Source organism: Sminthopsis crassicaudata, chromosome 3 (genome assembly GCF_048593235.1).
Source record: "Sminthopsis crassicaudata isolate SCR6 chromosome 3, ASM4859323v1, whole genome shotgun sequence".
Taxonomy (NCBI): Eukaryota; Metazoa; Chordata; class Mammalia; order Dasyuromorphia; family Dasyuridae; genus Sminthopsis; species Sminthopsis crassicaudata.
In genome coordinates, this window is record NC_133619.1 from 263,825,723 (window position 1) to 263,849,369 (window position 23,647).

A 23,647-nucleotide genomic window follows, 5' to 3' on the forward strand; every position below is an offset into this window, starting at 1 on the left:
CCTCTTTTTGGCATTTAAAGTTTTTTATAAGCTAGTCCATTTACCTTCGTCTTTTTACTTTATTCTTCTTCATATATTTTATGTTCTAGCTGGCCTGATTATTGACTTCCCATAGGAGCTGCCTCCTCCCATCTTTGGGCCTTTACTCTGTCTCATTCAGTTGTTTCTCAGCTATGTCTGATTTTTTGTGACCCATTTGAGATATTCCTGGCAAAGATACTGGAATGGTTTACCTTTTCCTTTTCCAGTTCATTTTACTGATGAAGAAATCGAGGCAAATAGGGTTAAGTCACTGGACCCAGGGTCATATAGGTAGTAAATGTCTCAGATTTGAATTGGAAGAACTGACTTTAAGGCTAGGGCTCTTACTCCTGCATCACTTAGCTGCCTTTAGTTTCTATGGTTTCCTTCAGTTTTCAACTCAAATTATACATTCTGTGGGAAGCCTTAGTTGACTATTTGCTATTTCTCTCTTTTCTCTCCTGATATTACTTTCCGCTTACTCTTATATGTTTTATAACACACATTTATAACATCATATTCATTTCTCAATAGATCTTTCCCTCTCTTCCACTGAGTTAGCCTTTCTTTATAACAAAGATTTAAAAAGTTCTCTGCTAATTATTCTTAAACATTTGAACCAACACCTTCACTACTCTATCATTAAGACACAGCTTATTCACAACTTCAGTTATAATCCACTATAAAAATAGACCACAGTGTCTTTTATCCATCCTTAAACTTCATGGCACTGTTTTCAAGGAGCAGGTGAGAGTATATATACCTTGAATTTACTCTTCATCCCTGGAGGATGTTACAGATTCTTCTCGAAGTTTATGACACCACTAAAAATGATTCAGATAAATTTCATACCCATTATTGAACAATTAAAAATAATGGTTACTTATAGTACCAAAATGAACAATTAGATATTTGACCATGCAATAGAAACTACAGTGTAAGTTCCGTGAATATTTGCAATGGAAAGATTCATGGTGAGTTTGCAAGATTCATAGGTTATTTGGTGAGTTTGAGGTATAATTGCAGTAGAATATTTTTCCTATGAAATTAGTATTTTTATACTTTTCAGGCTATTTTGAGGTGTCTTCTAACCTGACGATGGGCCAATTTTAACAGTTCTCTGCCTGCCCACAGATCATCATCATTTACATCATCTCCCAAAATGTTTTCAAGTAACATTTTTGACAGTTTATTTCTTCCTCTAACTCCTAAAATTAACTAATTCAGAAAAGAACCACAACATAAACTGAGATTTAGAACTTTCAGAGAATCTTAGTACAATCCCTCTCATTTTGTAAATTTGGAAACTAGTTCAGAGTGGACTTTGTATTTTCTATATACACTACTGAAAAAAATTACCATTTTTTCCAACCTTTCTACTTTGTAAGTGTTTGTTTCCTGAGATGGAATATGACAGTTGATGTCTGGAATATGGTATTAGAGGTAGATAAGGTGAAAGTATTAATGTGAGGAAACTTGTATTAGAATAATACAAATTAATATGATTGGAATATTTTATGGAATTTAGGATCATAGGACTTAGAATTCAAGAGAGATAAGAGATAATCTAACCTTACCTCACTTTTCTATTTGAAGCCTAAAATGATTAACATTAAGTGCTAATGAATCTCTCAGGTTCCTGAGTTTCTGGATGTTTGGCATGCCTCAGGTGATAAGACTATGGGTTAGACATTGCCAGTTAATTGTTATTTCTCCATGGATTAGATTAAAAATTTATATAATTTGATGTGTAATATTGGGCATATGTTTCCACTTAGAGAAGCAATAAAAATTCTCTGCTTGAATCACAGATTCAGCTGTTACTTTAAGCTGTGAGCAATAAAGGTAGATAAAATTCACCCTATGCTATAAAACGATTCATATAAAAACAACTCTTCATTTTTTTACTTTATTTAGGAGGATGAGTAACTCAAAGCATTTCTTAGATTAAATTAGACTGCACTTAGGGAATCAAATACAAAGGGGGGAAAATTCCTTCCTAATAAGGAGCTAATATTTTAGTGGAAAAGAAAACAACTCAAAAATATATATTGCATAAATCTGAAATAAATAAACATAATACAAAGTAATTAAATATGAAATTGTTTGGGAGCAAGGGCACTAGTAGTGGGGGAATCCGAAAAGGCTTCATGTAGAAGATATTGTTTGAGTTGCATCTTATAGAAAAAGATTCTGTACAACAGAGAATGCATTCTAGGCATTTGAGACTGCAACTTAAAGACTTGAAAATGATAGATGGTCACACCCTGTGCCAAAATAAGTATATGATTTAGGTCTAAAGGGTACTATAAGCAAATTAGGAGAGCAAAGGACAGTTTGCCTATCATATCTTTGGAAAAGGGAGGAATTTATGATCAAAGAACTAGAGAACAATTTTGATTACATTATATTAAAAAGTTTTTGCACAAATAAAACCAATGTGTCCAAGATAAAAGGGAAGCAGAAAGCTGGGAATTTTTTTTTCAACCTATATTTCTAATAAAAGCCTCATTTCTAAAATATATAAAGAAACTTAGTCAAATTTATAAGAATACAAGTCATTCCTCAATTGATGAATGGTCAAAGGGGATGGGAGATGGAATATGTTATATGAGTACAGTTTGTATCATAGACTCTGGAAAAGGGAATTATGTCCAAAAGGTCAAAATATAGGGTGAGGCCAGTTTTTGAAAGGCTTTAATCCAAACAGATTTTTATATTTGAGCCTGGGGGTGATAAGCTATTGTTATTGATTGAGTAGAGAAGTTACAGAGTCAGATATAAAATTAATTTTTATACTTTGGCAGGCGTATCAGTAACCAGTATGAATTAGAGGGATGAAAAACTTTAGTCAGAGGAGACAATTTAAGAAACTTGTCAAATCTAAGCAACAGGTTATGAAAGTCTGAACTAAGATGGCTACTCTGTGAGTAGAAAAAAGTGGAATGCAAGGGTGGAAAAGATTTTTAACCAAAGCTATCAGAAATCTCCAAAATAAAAGTGTTTGTGAACCACTCCAAAAAAATGAGCAAAATCCTGTTTTAATATAATGGGAAAATGTAGTTAAAAATCTAAAGGGAAAATAAAAGTCCAGAAAAAACTATACTAGAAGATCATTAACATTACCATTTGCAACAAAATTAGTATATTATTAAGATGCAACAAAATGCAACACTGAAAGAATGAAAAGAAGAAATAAATTAGCAAAAATATTGCAAAATAAAATGAAAATGCTTATTCCAAGGAAGGACTTTTAGAATGAGATGTTGATAAACTTGGCAATTCAGAATTATCTCTGGAGAATTTGAATACAACAATGATTTAGAGAAAACAGAATTATTTTCCCACAAAATACAATGTTTAAGACAACAGGGAAAGCTAGAAGTGAAAAAACAAACAAACAAAAAAATAAAACAACAACAACAACAACATCAACAACAACAACAACTCAGTACCCAGGAAGTTATTCAATAAGAAACAGATTTGTATTTTCTAAATCTAAAAGATTGGTTGTGAGGTGTACTTTCTTCCTCTCAGTGGATAGATGATAGAATGAATGTGTAGTATTGTAGAATGAAGCATGTTTTCGGAAACAGTGTTTCAGTTTGTTTTGATTTAATGTCTTTCTTTGGGAGGACAAGAAATAGCAGCAGTTTTAAAAAGCATCAATAAAATATTTAAGAAAAGGGAAGCTATGTTTAAAAAAAAAGTTCTAGAGATGGAGGATAAAAAAGAGGGAGAAAATTTAAGAATGAGCTTTCTGAGAATTGTAAAGAAAATAATTTGATAATGAGACTTAAAAATCATTCCATAAAAAGTTTATTAAAAAAAACTGAAAAGAAGGAAAAGATTAAAAATTAGCAGAATTCATAGGATACCAATAGAGATAATGCCGATTTTTTTTGTCACTCACATATTCTTGTTTAAGAAAAAGATTTACAATGACAAAGAATTGATTTTCCAAGTAGTTGAAAAATATATTTCAAAAAATTTAAAACAGGATAGTTGTTCAGTAATAATAGCAGTTAGACATAAAGAAGATCCAACTCACTTCCAGCTGATCAATGAGGGACAGAAACAACTACACCCAGAGAAGGAACACTGGGAAATGAATGTAAAATATTAGCACTACTGTCTATCTACCCAGGTTACTTATACCTTTGGAATCCAATACTTAACGTGCAACAAGAAAATTGGATTTACACACATATATTATATCTAGGTTATACTGTAACACATGTAAAATGTATGAGATTGCCCGTCATCTAGGGGAAGGAGTAGAGGGAGGGAGGGGAAAATCTGGAAAAATGAATACAAGGGATAATGTTATAAAAAAAATTACTCATGCATATATACTGTCAAAAAATGTATAATTATAAAATTAAAAAAATAATAGCAGTTAGAATAGGACATGGTGAAAAATTAAGAATTGGAGGTTTTGAAAATTAACTTTTTGGCAATATAAAATATTCTTTTAAAAAAACAAAAGTTAGTTTTTAAAAATCCTTCCTGAATTGGAGACATTTTTGGAGAGAAAAGCCTACCTTAAAATAGCTTTTGACATTCAGAAAACATAGAGTGAAAGTTGAGTTATTAAGCCAAATAATTTATGGATCAATGAAATCACTTTTAGAGAATTAGACAAAAGCAATGCTGTTTTCCTTGACTCATGCAAGGGGGATGAAATGAAGAGAGAAAGGAATCAATTTTATTACTGGATTATTAGTGACTATGTAAAAGTATGAAATAAAATGCCAATAGAATAAAAACTATATCAAAAAGATTATCCACTTTGGTCAAAATAGGTTTATGCCAGTAATAGTTTAATATTAGGAAGACAATATTATAAATCATTAAAAAAAAAAAAACCACACACACACAAGAATACTTTAACCCTGTCCAGTCAGTAGATGCAGAAAAATTCTTTATTAAAATACAATATTCACTTGTTGTTTTTAAAAAACACTGAAACACATAGAAGATTTTTTTTCCTGTAACATAACACAAAATATTTATTACTTGAATAAAAATAATAGAAGCTTTGCCACTATCAATAGAGTACTGTGTTCTAATGGTTATTTTTGTGATAAACTTTTAAAAGTGAAAATATAGCAATAATGTTAAAAACTGAAATTAAAAGAGAACAGGTACAGAAAGTTTAAAATCTTCATTTGAAGATGATATACTAACTCATCTAGAAAACTGAAAAAAATTGATAAGATATTTGGGATATGATACATACACAAAGCCACTAGCATTTAAAAATCCTATTTTAAAAAAATAACAAGAGAAAATGTTTATGACTGTGACAAATGTGTAAACTACATGTATATTAATATCTCAAGACAAGCACAACAGTGATATAAAAACAATTTGAAGAAAAACAAAGGAAGAATTAAATAACTGGATACTTTAAAAAGGAGAAAAGCAATTCAATAGGTATGGTATGCCTTATAGATTTAATCAAAATACAAATATGCTAGTTAATAAAATTAGGTAAAATAATAATAGGATATTTTATTGCTATATATTAATATAAATCAGTAATTATCAAAATTATTTCATGCTTGATAGAAATCTAGATTCAGGTTAGGTAGTACAACACTATGACTAGAGACACATATACTAATGTTTGGTAAATTTCAAATTATATATACATTGGGGAAGGAATTATTTAATAAAGACTGGGGAAGTTAAACAAAAATATGGTATAAAGTAGGTACATTTATACTACATACCATGCACAATAAATTTTAGATGTGTAGGATGTGTGTGTATACACACACAGGCATGCATGCGTGTGTATGTGTATATGTATGTATAAGGAAAGGAGAGAGAGAAAGGGAGAGAGGGGGAGAGAGAAAGAGAGTGAGTCACCATCATGGAAAGGAAAACTACCTATTGAACAAATGCAAAAACCTCAGGCAAAATAGATGCCTTTGATCACTGATCATATTAAAATAAAGACTTTTTGTTCAAGGAATTGTAATGCTTTTGTAATCAGCAGATTAAAGCAAAAACCTTTTTTGATACACTAAATCTATGAGATATTGACATAAAGGAATAATTTTTCCTGAAAGATTAGTCATCAAAGAATGTGAATTAGGGAATTCTTAAAAAAAAGAAGTGCATGACCAGTAACCACCTGATGATTAAAATTAAACTAACATATTTAGAGAAATGCAAGTTCTAACAACTCAGGAATATTGAAACCAATTAAATTGGCAAGATAATTTAAAATCTTAAAATCCAGTGCCCTTAAGGCTCTGGAAAAATAAGCATACTCTTTTACTATTAGTAAGATTGTTAATTGGTAAATTCTTTTCATACAGCTATATAACCACATAGTAATTGCTAATAAAATTATTCATATCCTTTGACCTACTATTCCCACTAGTTGGACTATATCTCAAAAATGATATTGACATCAAAATAAGACTTACCTATACAAAAATAATCTTAGCAGAATTATTCTTGCTAGCAGTAAAAAAAAGAAAAGAAAAACAAAAAAAATATATATTCAATAGTTATGGCATTTCTCAACAAATCAGGACATATTAATATATTTGAACATGTTTGTATCACAAGAAATGATATCTAATGAAGAATGTAAAGAAATATAGATGAAATGATGTATAGTGCAAAGAATTTAAAACTCACTAAAGGTCTTTTTATTGTTTAGTTGTGAAATGGTCCAGCCATTGTGGAAAGTAATATGGAACTATGCCCAAAGAATTACTAACCCAAGAGACATACTTTGTGGCCCACTACTAAATCTGTACTCCAAAGTGATCAAAGAAAGACAAAAAGGATGTATACATAACAGCAGCTTTTTTTGGTTATATCAAAGTACTAGAAACTAAGAGGATGCCTACCAATTGGGAATTGGCTGAAGGCATATGACTGAAATGAAATATCCTAATATAAGAAATGATAAAAGGGGTGGTTTCAGAGAAATCTAAGAGGACATTGATATAAGATAGAGTGAGCTAATTTATGAAATGAAGTTGTGAGTATAGTTGTCCAGAAGTGATATCATATGCAATTTACAATAATAGTTTGACACATTTTCATAGCTAAAATATTGTTAATACTTAATTTTTATATCTGTTATCATTTATGTCATTGCTAACAAGTTCTATGTTCCATAATTTTAGCATTCATTTAATTTTAATTAGAGAATTGATTAGGAAGGGATGTAATGTACAGAAAAGCATGAGTAGTAGATTGGAAAAGAAAGTTTTTCCAGCTTAGAGAATATTTGATGAATTAAGGTGTGGACTCAGCATACTTGATTAATTGAGCAATATGTCAAATTTAATTAGCTAATGAGGAATTATGCAGATGTACCTTGAATTACTCTAGTGTTCAGGATGATAATATTAAATATGGGAATGACTCAAAAAGAATGCTGAGGGATGATATATAAGTGATTGTGTTAAACTCTAATAACCTCCAATAGGATTTAATTATTTTTAGGGGAGTACATGAACCATTTTAGAGCAATTAAACTCTAATGTAAGGGTGGTTCTCTCTTCTGCATAGCAAGCAGAGAACTTTTAAGTTTTTGGAACTGGGAATTGATGCTTCTTTACCTTTTGACTCTAAGCTATCATCTAGCTAGAGTCAGTAAACCGCTTGTTTCTAAACATCTGTAGTTCAAAAAGTGAAATCAATCTCAGAATGCTGAATAGAGCAATGGGCCCTGCAGAATTATTTGGCACAATACAGAATAGACACTTTTCCCAAGCAACTAAGAATTGAAGAAGCTCCCAGACCTGATTAGAAGAGAACACTCTCTCCTTGTGGGATGAGTGGGTGGGGTGGTGCAATATTATCCTGTTAGTCATCACATTAAATAATGGACTCCCAAGCAGGCTTTTTATAGGCAGCAGCTCTACAGAATTAGTTATGTTGTTATATATCCTTACATTTGGAGCAACTAATCAGCCTATAGAACTTTCCCAGGGATTTCAAAGCAGTCTTATAAAGCTAAGTAAGGGCAGCTGAGTGCTGCAATTCTCAGCAGGTAGCAGAATCATTGTAGTTGATTTACCAATTAGGTAATTACCAAGACAGAGAAATGATGACTTATATGAAGTGTTTTTCTCTTCTTCCAATTCGGTGAAGATGAATTGAACCCTACTTTGTACAAGGCACAGGAACTATTCAAATATCAAAACAAAACTTTTCCTTCAAGAAGCTTGCTTCATGGAGGAGAGTAGTTAAAATGCAGACATAGGTAAATAAATACAAGACAGCTAGAAAAAGAAAAGTACACTGACTCTTCTCTCCCACCCATCTAAATTATTAGCACTCATGCTGAGACAATTTAACAGTTCCTGGACAGCAGAATATCTCTTTAGCCCAGGGAATTTCATATTTTTACAATTTAAAACAGTGAAGGCAAAGCAACTATGTGACAAAATGATTAGAATGCCAGGCCTGGAGACAGGCAGGTCTGAATTTAAATCTGGACTCATATACTTATTAACTGTGTGACCCTGAGCAGGTCACCTAACTCTTTCCTCATCCATTAGATGGGGGTAATAATAATACCTACCTCCCTGAATTGTTATGAGAATCAAATGAAATAATAATTGTAAAGCTCACTTAGCACAGTGACACAAGTAAGCACCATATAAATGATAGGTATGATTAGCTTTTATTATTATTTGGTCAATAGAAGATGACAGAGGAGAGATCTGTCAGTTTTGGGGTTTGATCATCATCTGAAGTGACAGAAGCACACTGACTGTCTTAGCATCAAAGAATTATAGACTATTTGAGCTGGAAGGGATTTTATAGATAATAATAGAGCCCTGTCATTTTTCACAAAAGAAAATGATCAACAGAGAGATTAAGCAGTTTGCTCAAGGTTACATAGCTAGTTAGCCCGATCCTCAGCTCAGTTCTCATTTTGCTCTTAGCTTTGGGCTTCCTTTAGCACATTGAATCCCCTAAATTGATATGGCTTCTTCTTTTTTTCTCCTTTCAAGGATGTGAATATAGGTGAAGGGAGTGAATTTGCAGACAGTGGGATTGAAGGAGCCACCATTGACACAGACCTCCTCTCCAGGCGCTCCAATGCTACCAATTCCAGTTATTCCCCAACTACTAGTCGAGCATTTTTGGGCAGTGATAGTGGCAGCAGTTCTACTGGAGATGCTGCCCGACAAGGGGTATATGAGAATTTCCGTCGGGAACTGGAAATGAGCACCAACAACAGTGAGAGCCTTGAAGAAGCTGGCTCTGCCCACAGTGATGAACAGAGTAGTGGTACTTTGAGCTCTCTTGGACAGTCAGATATTCTCCTCTCTGCTGCTCAAGGAACAGTACGAAAGGCTGGAGCCCTAGCAGTGAAGAACTTCCTTGTCCACAAAAAGAACAAGAAGGTGGAGTCAGCAACCCGGAGGAAATGGAAGCACTATTGGGTATCTTTGAAAGGTAAGGATAGAAGATACAGTTTGTTAATTTATTAATTTTTTTTTTAAATTTTTATTGAAGCTTTTTATTTAGAAAACATATGCATGGGTAATTTTTCAACATTGACCCTTGTAAAACCTTCTTTTCCAAATTTTCCCCTCCTTCCCCCTACCCCATCCCCTAGATGGCAGGTAGACCAGTACATGTTAAATATGTTAAAATATATGTTAAATCCAATATATGTATACATCGTTATACAGTTATCTTGCTGCACAAGAAAAATTGGATCAAGATCAAGGGGAAAAAAACCTGAGAAAGAAAACAAAATGCAAATAAACAACAACAGAAAAAGCGAAAATACTATGTTGTGGCCCACACTCAGTTCCCACAGTTCTGTCTCTGGGTGTGGATGGCTCTCTTCATCACTGAACAATTGGAACTGGTTTGAATGATCTCATTGTTTAATCTATTAATTCTTAATCCATAATTCTTTTTTACACATGGTTAAATCTTGTTTTTAAATATAAACATCTTTAGTTTATAATTTCAATTAAATTTAATTCATTAAACATTTTAAGTGCCTAATATGACCAGTTTGCTTGGTAGGTGATTACAATAATACAAAGATCAAGAAGGGATATACATGTTATTATATGTAGCAATCTTTTACATGTATAAAATATGCAGTAACAATAACTGCTTTTTACATCCTTTTAACTAATGGCATTTCTCCAGTACATATTTTGGGCTCTCCCAAAAATTAAAAATACACATTTTTACCCTACAAATGTATATATCTTTGTTCTGAAAGTGTTATGGAAGGTAGAGGGAAGGATGGATATACAATTAAATGAATACAAAGTAACTTCATTTTTGTTTTTACTTTTCTTAACAATCAAGAGACAATATATATAGGATAATGAGAGAGTTCAAGAGCGAGCACAGGCGAGGTGTAAGTGCTAGGGAGATCAGGAAAAGCATAATGTAGGAGGTGCCACCTGAAGTGTACTTACAAAGGAGGAGGAAGAAAGGCTAATAGATGATTCTGTCAAAACATAGCTTTCAAATGGCTCTGAAGGTAGTATAAAAAGAGGAATTCCTAAAATGATTTAAGTGGAGGCAGTATCATTGAACATTGTAGGAGGGTAGCATTTTTTTTTCACTTTGCTTGAGACATTGCTAATTTGGATATATAGCTCTTGAATATTTAAGTTCTTATATGTGTATTTTAAAAATAAATAATGTTTATTTTATGTTCATACCTTATAAATGTAGTCTTGTATATTGTAGTATAGAACAGACTTAAATGAAGTATAATTTCAATTCCATGTATTTGGCCAAAAGGGGGGGAAACATATATATGATTATAGAGGATCATATAAACAATATTATTGGTTATTATCAGGAAGTAGTTCTGTTAATATTCCACAATTCCAAACCCACTGTAGGCTTAACTTTGAGATGATAGATGACAGGGCTTCTTAAACTTTTTCCTCTCATGGCCCCTTTTTGACTTGATTTTTACATGTTCCTGAGTATATAGATATATAAATCATACATTTACTGATAATATATCATGACATCACAACTCCCACATTTCCTTTCAAGACTCCATATGAAGTCACAAACTGCAGTTTAAGAAGCTGAGTTCTATGAGAAGGACCCTCACATACAAAATTACATTCAAATTTGCACATTTTTGCACAAATTTTTCACTTACAAAGTTGAAGCCCTAGGGCTGATATTGTCTCAGGCCGTTACTGACACCTGGACAGTAATAGTATCTAGTAAATTCACAACTGGTCAGTAATAGCACCTCGTAAATTCACAGGTAAATCCTATTTGATGAACTCTCTTTTAGGAATGTTGAAATCTTGAAGCAAAGTTCAGGTACTGCTTAAGTGGTCCCAATCAAGTTATTTTGACCTGATTTTGTCTTTTCACACTTTCTTTTGCACCTTCCCTATATATAGGGGTGTGTGTTTGTGTATGTGTGTGTGTATACATATCTATATTCTTTTATATCTGGATCCAGATACACACACATTCATATCTTCATCTTGAAAGTTCAAAAGTTTATTGATTTTCAGGATTTAGATATTGAAATATACTAATTCAAGGTATCCTGATTCTCTTTGCAAGATCTTAGGGGAGCATCTAAATGGTCTATCATTTTAAATACTAAGCTCAAATTAAACCCAGAATATAAAATGACTTTTCTAAGATCATTTAGCTAACATGAACCAGGTAGTTAATATGAATAGAATTTACACCCAAACTTCTCACTCCCAATCCACTGATCTTTCATGTATTCTCTTTTAATTGCATAATTACATATTCTTTCACATTATACATATACACACATACATACACATATTTTATGAATATGAGACTAGTCCATAAATGAGATCAGAGTATATAATTTTTTGTTTAAGAATTCTTTCCAACTCATGCATATATACTGTCAAAAAAAAGTATAATTAAAAAATTAATAAAATTAAAAAAAAAAAAAAAGAATTCTTTCCAAAAATGGGGCTAAGGAGCAGCTAGGTAGCGTAGTGGTTAGGGCACCAGCTCTGAAGTCAGGAGGACCCGAGTTCAAATTTGGCCTTAGACACTTAACACCTTCTTAGCTGAGTGACCCTGGGCAAGTTACTTAGCCCCAATTGCCTCAGAAAAAAATGGGGCTAAAACTTAATATTTTTATTGTCAAATTAGTTAAAAACAGGGTAGTAAGAGGGAGTAAGAAATAACATATAGGTTGAAATGAAGTGAACAAGAGGAGGCAAACAGCTATTATATAAGATGAACCATTTGTTAGTGGATTTTATGAATGTTTCTGTGTGAGAACCATCCAATCCTCAAACCATAAATCTGCCTCATTTGGATCATAGAATAGTCTTTGACAAATTACTTGATATAGGATATATATAATACTTGGATAGGTAAGGATCAATCTGAACCTTTGGAAGACCTTATAATTAGTATTTTGAATTTAGTTCAAACTGTATCTTCATTTCTTTTCTTAATTATACATTTTTGGATAGCCCCATTGAATAGAAGTTAGTATTGCTAGACCATAGAGTGGTGGAGGGAGTCATGTATAAAAAGGTTGGTAAGATAGATTGAGGCTAGAATATGAATGTTTAAAAGCTGAAGATTATATTTGATCCAGAATGTAGTAGGGAACCAGTGAAGTGCATTGAACAAGTGAAGGAGGTAACAGGGTCAGGCCTTAACTTTGGAAAGTCAGTTTGGCAGCTATATGCAGGGTGGGTTGGGGCAGGAAGAGGTGACCACACTCTGATTAAAGAATATGGGCAGGGAATTTACAGAGATAGAAATGACAAGATGGGCAATTGATGGGATATGCGGTTAAATGTGAAGGAGATGCTAAGGAAGACACTGAGGTTTTGAACCTGTTGATGATAGGAATGGTAGTTCCTTTGCTTGAAATAAGTTGGAAAAGAAATGGGGTTGGAGGAAGAGAAAATTAATTCTATTTGGAAAATTATTATCTGAGGTGCTCATGGGATGATCCAAAAGACAATTGGTGATATAGACCTGTAACTTAGGAGACAGACAAGAGTTGCTTTATGGATTTGAGAATCATCTTCATTGGGATGAAAATTGTAATCATTGGAATCTGATGAGATCACCAAGATGGAGAATGTAGAGAAAAAAGAGAAGACCACCTATAAACATTTGTAAGCATGATATTATGATGATCTAAGTCAAACTGAGAAAGAATTGTCAGACCAGAAGAAGGAAAACAAAAAGAGAGTAATGTAAATAAAACAAAAAACATATCTAGAGGAGAGTTATCCAAGAGAAGAAGGTAGTCAACATTAGTAAGTGATTTAGAGTAGTTCAGGATTAGGATAAAAAAAGATTTGTCAATTAAGAAATCATTAGTTGAAAAATCTTACCATATTCAGAGAAAAAACTATGGAGTCTGAATGCAGATCAAAGCATACTATTTTCAGTTTTTTTGTTTCTTTTTTCTTTCTTGTGGCATTTCTCTTTTGTTCTGAGTCTTCGTTCACAACATGACTAATATGGAAAAATGTTTAACATGATTATTCATGTATAATCTATATCACTTTGCTGTATCGAGGAGGGAAGGAAATGAAAAAATTTGGAACTCAAAATCTTACAAAGATGAATGTTGAAAACTCTTTACATATAAATGGAAAATACTATTAGGTTAAAAAAAATCATTAGTGACAGTTGAGTTGATAAAGTTGGAGGCTAGATTGCAAAGAATTGCAGAATGATTTTAAAAAGATGAACTGGAAGCAACAAGTAGAAAAATTTATTTTTAGGAGTTTGGGGAAAGAAAGAGAGGTATTGGATGATAGTTTTGAGGGCATGGATGATGTGTTCCAATAAGAGTTGGATTTGTTTTGTTTTATTTTTAAGGATTAGGAGACTTGGGTGTATTTGTAGGAAGAAAGGTTAGAGAAAAAGGGTGATCATGTTGGGATTGTCATCTTTTGAAAACAGGAGGAAATGAATCTAAGGGTATCTATAGAAAGCTTGGAATTGTTAAAGAGAAGGGCCGCTTCATCAGAAGTTACTGTACATAATGAGAATGAGAGATGACATCAATAAATCATGAGATGGAGAGAAGAAAATGGTCATGGCAAAATGAGGAGTTTGAGAAGTTAGGGAAAGGGTGCTGAAAGAGATTTGAGGACAGAAAATTTGTAATAATTTGCTAAAATTGGTGAGATAGGGATTGAACTAGGGAAAATTGAGGATTGCTTTACTATAATAAATGGCTTATTCACATTAGGTGAATTGAACTGTAGTAGAACCAAGAGAAATCTGCAAAGATGATAGAGTAGGTTTCCAATATGTTAAGCCCATAGGCAAGTGATGTGGAAAAGAACTATACAAATAGGGATGGGTAGACAACTCTGACTCTGACCCTAAAGTAGGTTATTGCTCTTTGTTTTTTACTTCCACACATGTGTTGCTGCAAAGACCCAGAGGAAGTAATATAAACATGCTATCTGGGTACCTTTCAAATTAGTTTTAACTAACTTCAAATTGTCCCTCACTGCAACAAGATAGTCCTTATATTCCTCTTTAATTGCTTCCCTTTCTCACTCACCATAGAAATTATACTAAACTTTCCTTAGTACTCCCCTAACTCCCCTCTTTAATTGAAGACCCAACCTCTTATTGATTGAGAAAGTTGAGACCATTTATTGTCTGCTTCTTTTTCTCCTTCATCCCAAAACCTCTTTGTATTATTCCCCACTCTTCCTTTACCCAAATTTCTTATAATGAGGCTGGCCCTTTTCTTTTTGAAAACCAATCCCATAAGTGTGCTTTTGATCCCTTCTCTTCCTGTCTTCTCTAGCAGATTGCATCCACCCCCACATCCCATCATCACTTTCTTATCTTTAATCCTCAACCTCTTTTGTTCTATTGGTTTTTTCTCTACTGCCTTCAAACATGCCAAAATATCATCCATATCTAAAAGTCGTCCATAAAATCCTAGCATTCTTTCAAGTTATGCTATACCTTGCCTCCCTTTCTCAAACTCCTAGGGAAAAACTGTCTACAATCATTTTCTTCCTTTCTTGTCCTATCCCTCACACCACAAAATTTGGTAATCCAGCTTCCAACCTCATCACTTTACTAAAACTCCTCTCTCTAAACTTGAAGATCATCTCTTAATAGCCAAATCTGATGTTGACTTCTGGAAATCTCTTACAATACCATGTTGATTTATATTGTTTGTTATATCACTATTTGCATGTACAATTCCTGTTTGTTACACCACATCGAGTCTGCACTGACTGTGGGGAGAGTCACCACTAATAGCCTCTGCGTTATTGCTATGTGCTTGTGTAATAACTCCCATGCTGATGGGTTTGTGCATACTTGTCTCTAATAAGGCCCTTCAATCCAGAAACCCGCTAGCAAATCCCCACTTCTCTTTGGTGCTTCTCATCTCCCTTCCTGAGATGTCAGGGAGGGCGTGATTATCTCCTTTTTAGTGCTTTCATCTCCCCTCCTGAGAAGTCAGGGGGGGCGTGATCACCTCCTTTTTGGGGTTCTCATCTCCCTGAAAGGTCAGGGATGGCGCGACCTCCTGTGGTCTAAAACAAAAGAAAGCGGGAGATGTAAAGGGCTAGAACTGAGCAATGCACTTGGATGATGAAGCACGTGAGACTAATTGCCAATTGGACGGTTCCCTATTAACTTGTTTAAGGTTGACCCTCCCCAGCTGTTCTGTGCTGACTTGATTGGTGAGACAAAGAGAGGGAAGTGACTTGTGTGGGAGGAGCAAGAGAAACTTGGGTGGTGGAACTCACGCTCACTTGCACTCGTGACCTGGCTTTGGAGGCGACGGTAAAGATCTAGAATAAAGACGTTTAGTGATCCTGACTCTTGCTGATTTCTGGAAAGATAGAGTTCCAGCATTTGGGGGCAATGCTGGAACTCTATCTTTCCAGAAATCAGCAAGAGTCAGGATCACTAAACGTCTTTATTCTAGATCTTTACCGTCGCCTCCAAAGCCAGGTCACGAGTGCAAGTGAGCGTGAGTTCCACCACCCAAGTTTCTCTTGCTCCTCCCACACAAGTCACTTCCCTCTCTTTGTCTCACCAATCAAGTCAGCACAGAACAGCTGGGGAGGGTCAACCTTAAACAAGTTAATAGGGAACCGTCCAATTGGCAATTAGTCTCACGTGCTTCATCATCCAAGTGCATTGCTCAGTTCTAGCCCTTTACATTCACTCTTTACCTTTCTTGACTCGTCTACTATATTTGACTCCATCGATCACCGTCTCTTAGATCCACTCTTCTTCTCAGCTTTCATGACACTATTTCCTCCTGATTCTCCTGTCTGTTTGATTTTTCCTTTTCTATTTCCCTTGATAAATCATCAGTCATACCATGACCATGCACTGTCCTAGTCATATGTCCTAGACCACTCTCTTCTCACTCTCATGGGTTTACTCTCATGACATGGATCATGCTCTCATGGATTTAATTATCATCTCTATGCAGATCAGATCATCTCTGTATAGTTAACTCCCAGATCTATACATCCACTCCCAATCTCTTATTTCAATTTCAATTCCACATCACCAAATTCCTATTTGACATTTTAATTGTGTCATCTCAGATTAGCATGGCCAAAGCAAAGCTCATCATTCCACCCAAAACAGATCCTTTCCCCAAAATTCCCTATTTCTATCGATGATATCATTATTCTGCCAATCTTTAAGGTTTCTAATACTGATGCTATCCTTATTCTTCACTCTCCTGAATATTCCTTGTGGTTGTTTGAGTCCCATTTTAGAGTCATAAATATAATTGGTAAGCCAGCAAAAAAAAGAAGAAGAAGAGAAGAAGAAAAGAAGAAGAAGAAGAATAAAAAGGAACCAACTAGACAAGTAGGAGGAGGCCTAGGAGGTTGGTGTCATAAACATATATCTAGAAGGAGAAAGTTGTCAAGTATAAAATGCAACAGATAGGTAGAAAAGAATGAAGAAATTTGGCGATCAAGAGATTGTTGTTAATTTGGAGAGAGCATTTTTAGCAGAGTGATAAGTTCAAAATACAAATTGCAGAAGATTAGAGTAAGAGATGAGGAAGCAGAGACAGGGGGTATGAATAGCTTTTGTTAGAAGATAGGCTAAGAGCCAGAAACTGGAGAATGACTGAAGAAATTGTGGTATATTAATATTATGGAATATTATTGTTCTGTAAGAAATGACCAGCAGGATGATTTCAGAAAGGCCTGGAGAGACTTACCTGAACTGATGCTAAATGAAATGAGCAGAACTAGGGATCATTATATACTTCAACAACAATATTATATGATGATCAATTCTGATGGACGTGGCCCTCTTCAACAATGAGATGAACCAAATCAGTTCCAATAGAGCAATAATGAATTGAACCAGCTATACCCAGTGAAAGAACTCTGGGAGATGACTATGAACCACTACATAGAATTTCCAATCCCTCTATTTTTATCCACCTGCATTTTTCACTTCCTTCACAGACTAATTGTACATTATTTCAAAGTCTGATTCTTTTTGTGCAGCAAAATAACTGTATGGACATGTGTACATATGTTGTATTTAACTTATACTTTAACACATTTAACATGTATTGGTCAACCTGCCATCTGGGGGAGGGGGTGGGGGGAAGGAGGGGAAAAATTGGAACAAAAGGTTTTGCAATTGTCAATGCTGAAAAATTACCCATGCATATATCTTGTAAATAAAAAGCTGTAATAATTAAAAAAAAAAAGAAGAAGAAGATAGGCTAAGAAAAGAAAAAAAATCTTTCAGATCAGCAGCATGAACTAGAAAAAAAATCTCATTTGGAAGTAATGAGAGAGACTGCTTGGGGAGGAAAGGACTGTGAAGGAAAAAATGAATATAAAGGATAAGTAAAAGAGAAAATAAAGAAAATTTATTATATAGAATTGTGAGTTTTAAAATCCAAAAGGGAACTTTAGAGATCATCTATTATTAATCATAGGTGACACTTTAGGTGGCTTGGTGAATAAAGTGTTGAGCTTAGAGTCAGGAACATTCATTTTTTTTTTTTTTTTGTGAGTTCAAATCTGTCCTCAGACAGTTAGTAGCAGTGTGACCCTGGATGACTCACTTAACCCCTTTTGCCTCAGTTACTCATCTGTAAAAAATAATCTGGAGTAGGAAATGGCAATCCATCAGTCAGCAAGCTTTTATTAAGCACCAACTATGTGCTAATGTTCCAGGCTCTGAGTCCAGGATCATACTATTTATTAGTTTCAATTACTAGATTAAAACTCTTTACATCATACCAAACTACCTTTCTATTTGATACCATTCCTCTTTGGATTTTCTGTTTGCTTTTAATCCAAAGAAATGAGAATCACTTTCAAAGTAAGATTTTTAAGATTTTGCTTGCTTCCTATTGGTTGGATTCAGGTGGTGGTTTTCATATTGCTTTGGCTTGCTATTATTACACAAATCATTTCTTTTCAGTCAACTAATATATTGAATGCCTCTGATCTTTTTTCTTAGGATGCACATTATTCTTCTATGAGAGTGATGGGAGGTCTGGAATAGATCACAACAGCATTCCCAAGCATGCAGTCTGGGTGGAGAACAGCATCGTGCAAGCAGTGCCTGAGCATCCAAAGAAGGATTTTGTTTTTTGCCTCAGTAACTCTCTTGGTGATGCATTCCTCTTTCAGGTTTGTCTGCTCCTTTAATTTGAGGAAATTTCATATCTGTATAAAAAATCGGTTCCCCTACATGCTATTCCCTTCTTTTACTAAATCCTTCCCTTTTATAGAGCAGCCCTCCTTTTTCCCATTATTGAGTTTTTGGGGTTTTTTTAGTTTTTTTTTTTTTTTTTAACACTCTTTACAAAGAAAAGAGTTGAAAGAAAAAGGTAACAACAGAAGCTTAAACTCATTATCAGGAATTAGCATATTCTCCAAGAGGGGTCTGATAAATCCAAGATATTGAGAAAACTGCTTTATTGAAGAAGAGATATGAATGAGGTATATAATCCAAGACCCCATTTGATTCTCTAAATACTAATCACAGTGTGAGACAAATCCAGGCTATACATAAAGAATTTCTGATTATTGTATTTCATTTTATCTTTTAAGGGGGTATGAAGTTTTAGGTATCAGAAGAGTAGATTTACAAGAGTTTAAAAATACTAATTTATCATAACTTTCTACCTGAGACTTGAAAGAATTTCAGTAACATTATACACACAAGATTTAAAAAATGCTTCCTCTTTAAGTAATAAGAAATATTATATTTCTCATATAATGAGAAATTTTCTTTTTCTCATTGGTGAATTCTTTTTTCTTTTAGTGAATTCTCTTCCCCTAATATTTCCTATTCTTTGTTCTAGCTGCAGCTTTATATTTTAATTGCTGTCTTAACATGAGAGACAAAATCTAACTATTCATATTTAATAGCTATCCAAAATTATCCCTTGCTTTAGAAAGAATGTTGGTGTAGCTCATAATGTCTTCACTAAAGTCACAAACCTATTTTTAACCTTAGAAACATGATGCTCAGTTAATATATATTTTATTTTTTAAATATATATTTTAAGTGAGAGTCCCTTGAGATCTTATTTTTCTCTTTCCTGCTCTAGTAATTGATATTTAGATCGTTCTGAAGAACCACAAAAAAGGCAGGGGCTATTTTATTAGACTTTTGCATTGCTTTTTTTATGTTCAATATATTCTATATTCTGTTTTATATTCTTTTGTTTAGAAAAATGTAATTTGCCATGTCATTTTCCTTCAAATGTGAATGTCAGTGAGATCACGAGTGATGCACATATGCGTAAACACACACACACACACACACACACACACACACACTTTTATTATAACATAAGACCATCTTGTTATGGCAAAATTTACCATCATTCTCAGAATTCATCCAGAATCATGGTTGATCATTGCAGTAATCACAGTTTTCAATTTTTAATTACTTGTCTTCGTCATGTTGTGTTATTGTAAAAAGTATTCTTCTAGCTTTATTTAAATTTTCATCAATTCATTCAAATCTTTTCAGATTTGTCTTTTCTTCTGGCATGGTAGTATTCCATTATACTAATTTGCCATAATTTGTTAAGATATTCCCTTTTTGATCCAGTATCTGATTAAATTTGCTACTCATACTCTCATTCTTCCCTTTCCCCTTTCTCAATTTCCTTCTACTTCTCTTTCTAGTTTAATATATTTCTACACCAAACCCTTTGTTCATGTTGTATTCTATACTCATTTGCCCAGTTTAGAAGAAAATAACTTTGGAGTGATGATTACTGCTTCTACTCTTTCTTCCTGGTTTTATAGTTTTCTACTTGAATAGCCCAATTATATAAAATATGTTTCCCTACTTTTCCTCCTACTAATGATTTTCCTTCCTTTTCCTTTCTTCTATTAACATCATCAAAACTCCCCTGTGACCCCTAATGATAGTAAGGTTTACAGGGAACAGTTTTTATCAAGACCCTTTATTAGAATGTAAACACTTCCTTGTATAGTCCCTTCTAATTGCTTATTTAATTTTTTTTTTAATGAAAAAACTGCTACTGTGTCTTAGTTGACTCCATCCCCCCCAGTACTATGTTCCATTGCTGAGTTCTTCCCAGAACTTCCATCTTGAGGAATGGCCTAGACTAATCTTGAACCTTTCTTTTTACCTCTACTCTTACCACCTCTATTTTATATGTCATTCCACAGTAGAATATGAGTCTTTGAGAGCAGAAATTCTCTCTCTCTCTTTTTTTTTTTTTACTTGTTTTTTATGTCTCCAGTACTTAGTACAGGTGCCTGGCATATAGGAAGCCCTTAATCATTGCTTTTTATCTTGATTTATCTTTATGTAACATATTTCTTTTGACTTCTGTTCTTGTATTTCAGTTTCTACTCAATTCTGCTCTTTTCATCAGGAATGCTTTAAAAGTTATCCATTTCATTTAAGATCTGTCTTTTTCTTATAAGATTTTACTCAGTTTTATTAGGTAAGCTATTTTTGGTTGTAAACTTGCATCTTTTGTCTTTTGGAATATTGTGTTCCAGATACTCTCCTTTCTAATGATAGCTGCTATTATTTTTTTGTCACGCTAACTTTGTCTCTTTGATGTTTGTATTTGTTATTTTTGAGTATGCATGCAGTATTTTTTCTTAAACCAATAAGCCCTGGGATTTTTCTTACAAATTTTTAGAAGTTTTTATTTTGGGACTAACTTTTAGCATGTGATTAGGGAATCTTTTCTATTTTTATTCTATCCTCTGGTTTTAATACATATACATACTCTCATTATTTCCTGAAATATGATATCCAGGTTCTTTTTCTACTTCTAATTTTCAGATAATCCAATTATTCTCATTCATTTATTCATGAAATTTTTTAAGGCTGGGCTTCACCATCTCATCCAGTTTGGAAATACAGGTTATACTGATCCCACTTCTGATTGGCAGCTAAGCATATTTTGCCTTAACTAGTTTCCTCCTCCTTAGGCAACTTGGTTCTCCCCTATCACCTTTCCTGGTGACTCACAACATTGGTGATGAATCTAGTGCAGATACCTAACAAGCCCGAACTCAATTCAGCTCAGAGCCCTTGCATTCAAGATAGTTGCTTAGTTTACTGGGATTACAGGTGTGTGCTATCACACATGTTTAGTCTAATTATTTTCATGCTCCTTGATATATTTTTCAAGTTAGTTATTCTTGATAGGAGATACCTTAGATTTATTCTTCTCTTTTTTTCAGATTTTTGACTTTGAACATTTCTCATTATTGTTTGATCATTCTAATTTTCAAGGATTTCTTTACTTGGATTTTTTTCACATTTTATGTGAAGCTACTAATTCTTCTTTCAAATCTTGCCTCCAACATTCTCATTTTCTGCCTGTGTTTTCTTTTAAATTCTCATTTCATTTATATCATAATTTTAAAACTCTTAAAAATTCTCACTTAATTTCTTTTAGAAATTCTGGCAGTGTCCAAGCAGTGTTTTCCTTTGAATTTTATCTTGTAGTTGTTTTGGAGTTATTTTTTCCTTTGGGATTTATGTCTTAGGCATCACTGGCACAATAATAGCTATTCTTATTTAATCCTTAGATATTACATGCCTCCTACATGATACAGTATACTTCTAGTTCCTGTCATGCCTACATAATTTTATTACTTTCAGATGTCATATGCTTTACCAGAAAGCTCATTGCATCTTGTTCTTTCCATATCTTATTAATGCCTATATTTTTTTCTTGTTTGCATGTTTATTAGGCACAGTGAGTTCACTTGGTAGAAAAAAATTAATTCTCTAACGGTTTTTAAGTGTTAAGAAATTCTTTAAGGGGCTGTTATGTTCTGTGCTATGAAAAACATAAGATGTGTTTGTGAGCTAACAGATCCTTAAAAAAAAAAAAAAGTTTAGTTTTACCTTGCAAGACTAGATTATGGAGCCTTACTTACTAACTACATGCTTACTTGTTCAAAGTAACAGGATTCTGATTTATAATAATATGGAGTTCTGCCTTGGAGTTTCTCTTGTTCTCAAGCATAATGTAGTATGTTTGTTTCTGAGTACTATATTTATGAGAGATTTGCTAAATGAAAATGGCTTTATTTTACTTTAAGAAAAAGAAATGTAGGGGGGGAAAATGGGGTTAGAGAGAGGAGCTAAAACAGGAAGTAATTTTTAAGTTAATAGATTTGAGAGCTAGAAACAACCCCAGAGTTCAGATAATCCAAATTCTTTAATTTTACAGATGAGAAATCTATGACCTAAGGAGTTTGTGACAGCAGTCACATATTTGACAAGAGCTGTAATTCAGACCAAAACTTTCTGATTCCATATCTTCCTTTCCACTAAAATTTGCTTTTAAGCTCTAACCTCGATTATCACCTATTTTTGTGATTTCTGTGATGTAGTTACACATCTTCTTTCTTAATTCTATAAGCAATAATTGGTGTTGTTTTCAGAATTGAATATTTCTAAGCTGCCTGTTTCAGTTCTACCTTTGTTGTCAAATATTCCCTAATAAATAATTTTGTAGTCTTTCAGTCAGTCAGCAAGCATTTATTAAGCTCTTACTATATGCCTAGCACTGTGTTAAAGCTGAATCTATGCTAGGAAAGGAAAGAGATAACCCATACATTAAATTGAAATATCCAAATGAGATTTATTTAAGAATATTTTTATAGCCATTTGATACGTCAGAAAGGGAAGAGATAAGACTTTGAGTCTTTTAGGAAATTGTGGAGAGGAAGAGGATTAGAGTAAAACCAGAAATGGGTTTCCAGTTTTCCTTTCTATCTAGTATTACCTATGGGTATTACCTAACTCTGACATATTTTGGATATGGTTCCCTCAGTTTCTCCCTTCCCCAGAATTCTAGGTCAGTGATTGATAAGGAAATAATTAATAGTATTTGTTAGCTCCTGATCGGTCCTTTGGGATCTTTGAGCCTTGAAATTGGTAAAATTGGATAAAGCACATAGGATTATAATGTTCCCTTCCCTTCCCTTTGAAGAGATGATCCAAAAGTCTATTATCTATGATCCTAAGCACTCTGGAGCCATTTGATCCAAACAATACTTATCTATAAAGATGTAATTTTTGAAGTTAAGAAGTCCTTTGAAGAACATTTAAAATAGTAAACCTGTGCAAAGGAAACAAATAAGGC

General features: G+C 33.5%; 1 protein-coding gene across 4 annotated transcripts in view; it reads left to right on the forward strand.

The window, feature by feature from the left end:
* TIAM1 (TIAM Rac1 associated GEF 1) overlaps nt 1-23,647 on the forward strand; it is a 125,196-nt gene that overhangs the window by 24,235 nt on the left and 77,314 nt on the right. For all 4 annotated transcript variants that reach the window (XM_074300672.1, XM_074300670.1, XM_074300671.1 and 1 more), the window contains exons 3-4: nt 9,021-9,468; nt 18,496-18,668. In XM_074300672.1, the coding sequence (XP_074156773.1) occupies nt 9,021-9,468; nt 18,496-18,668 (621 nt within the window). The remainder of the gene's footprint in view (nt 1-9,020; nt 9,469-18,495; nt 18,669-23,647) is intronic.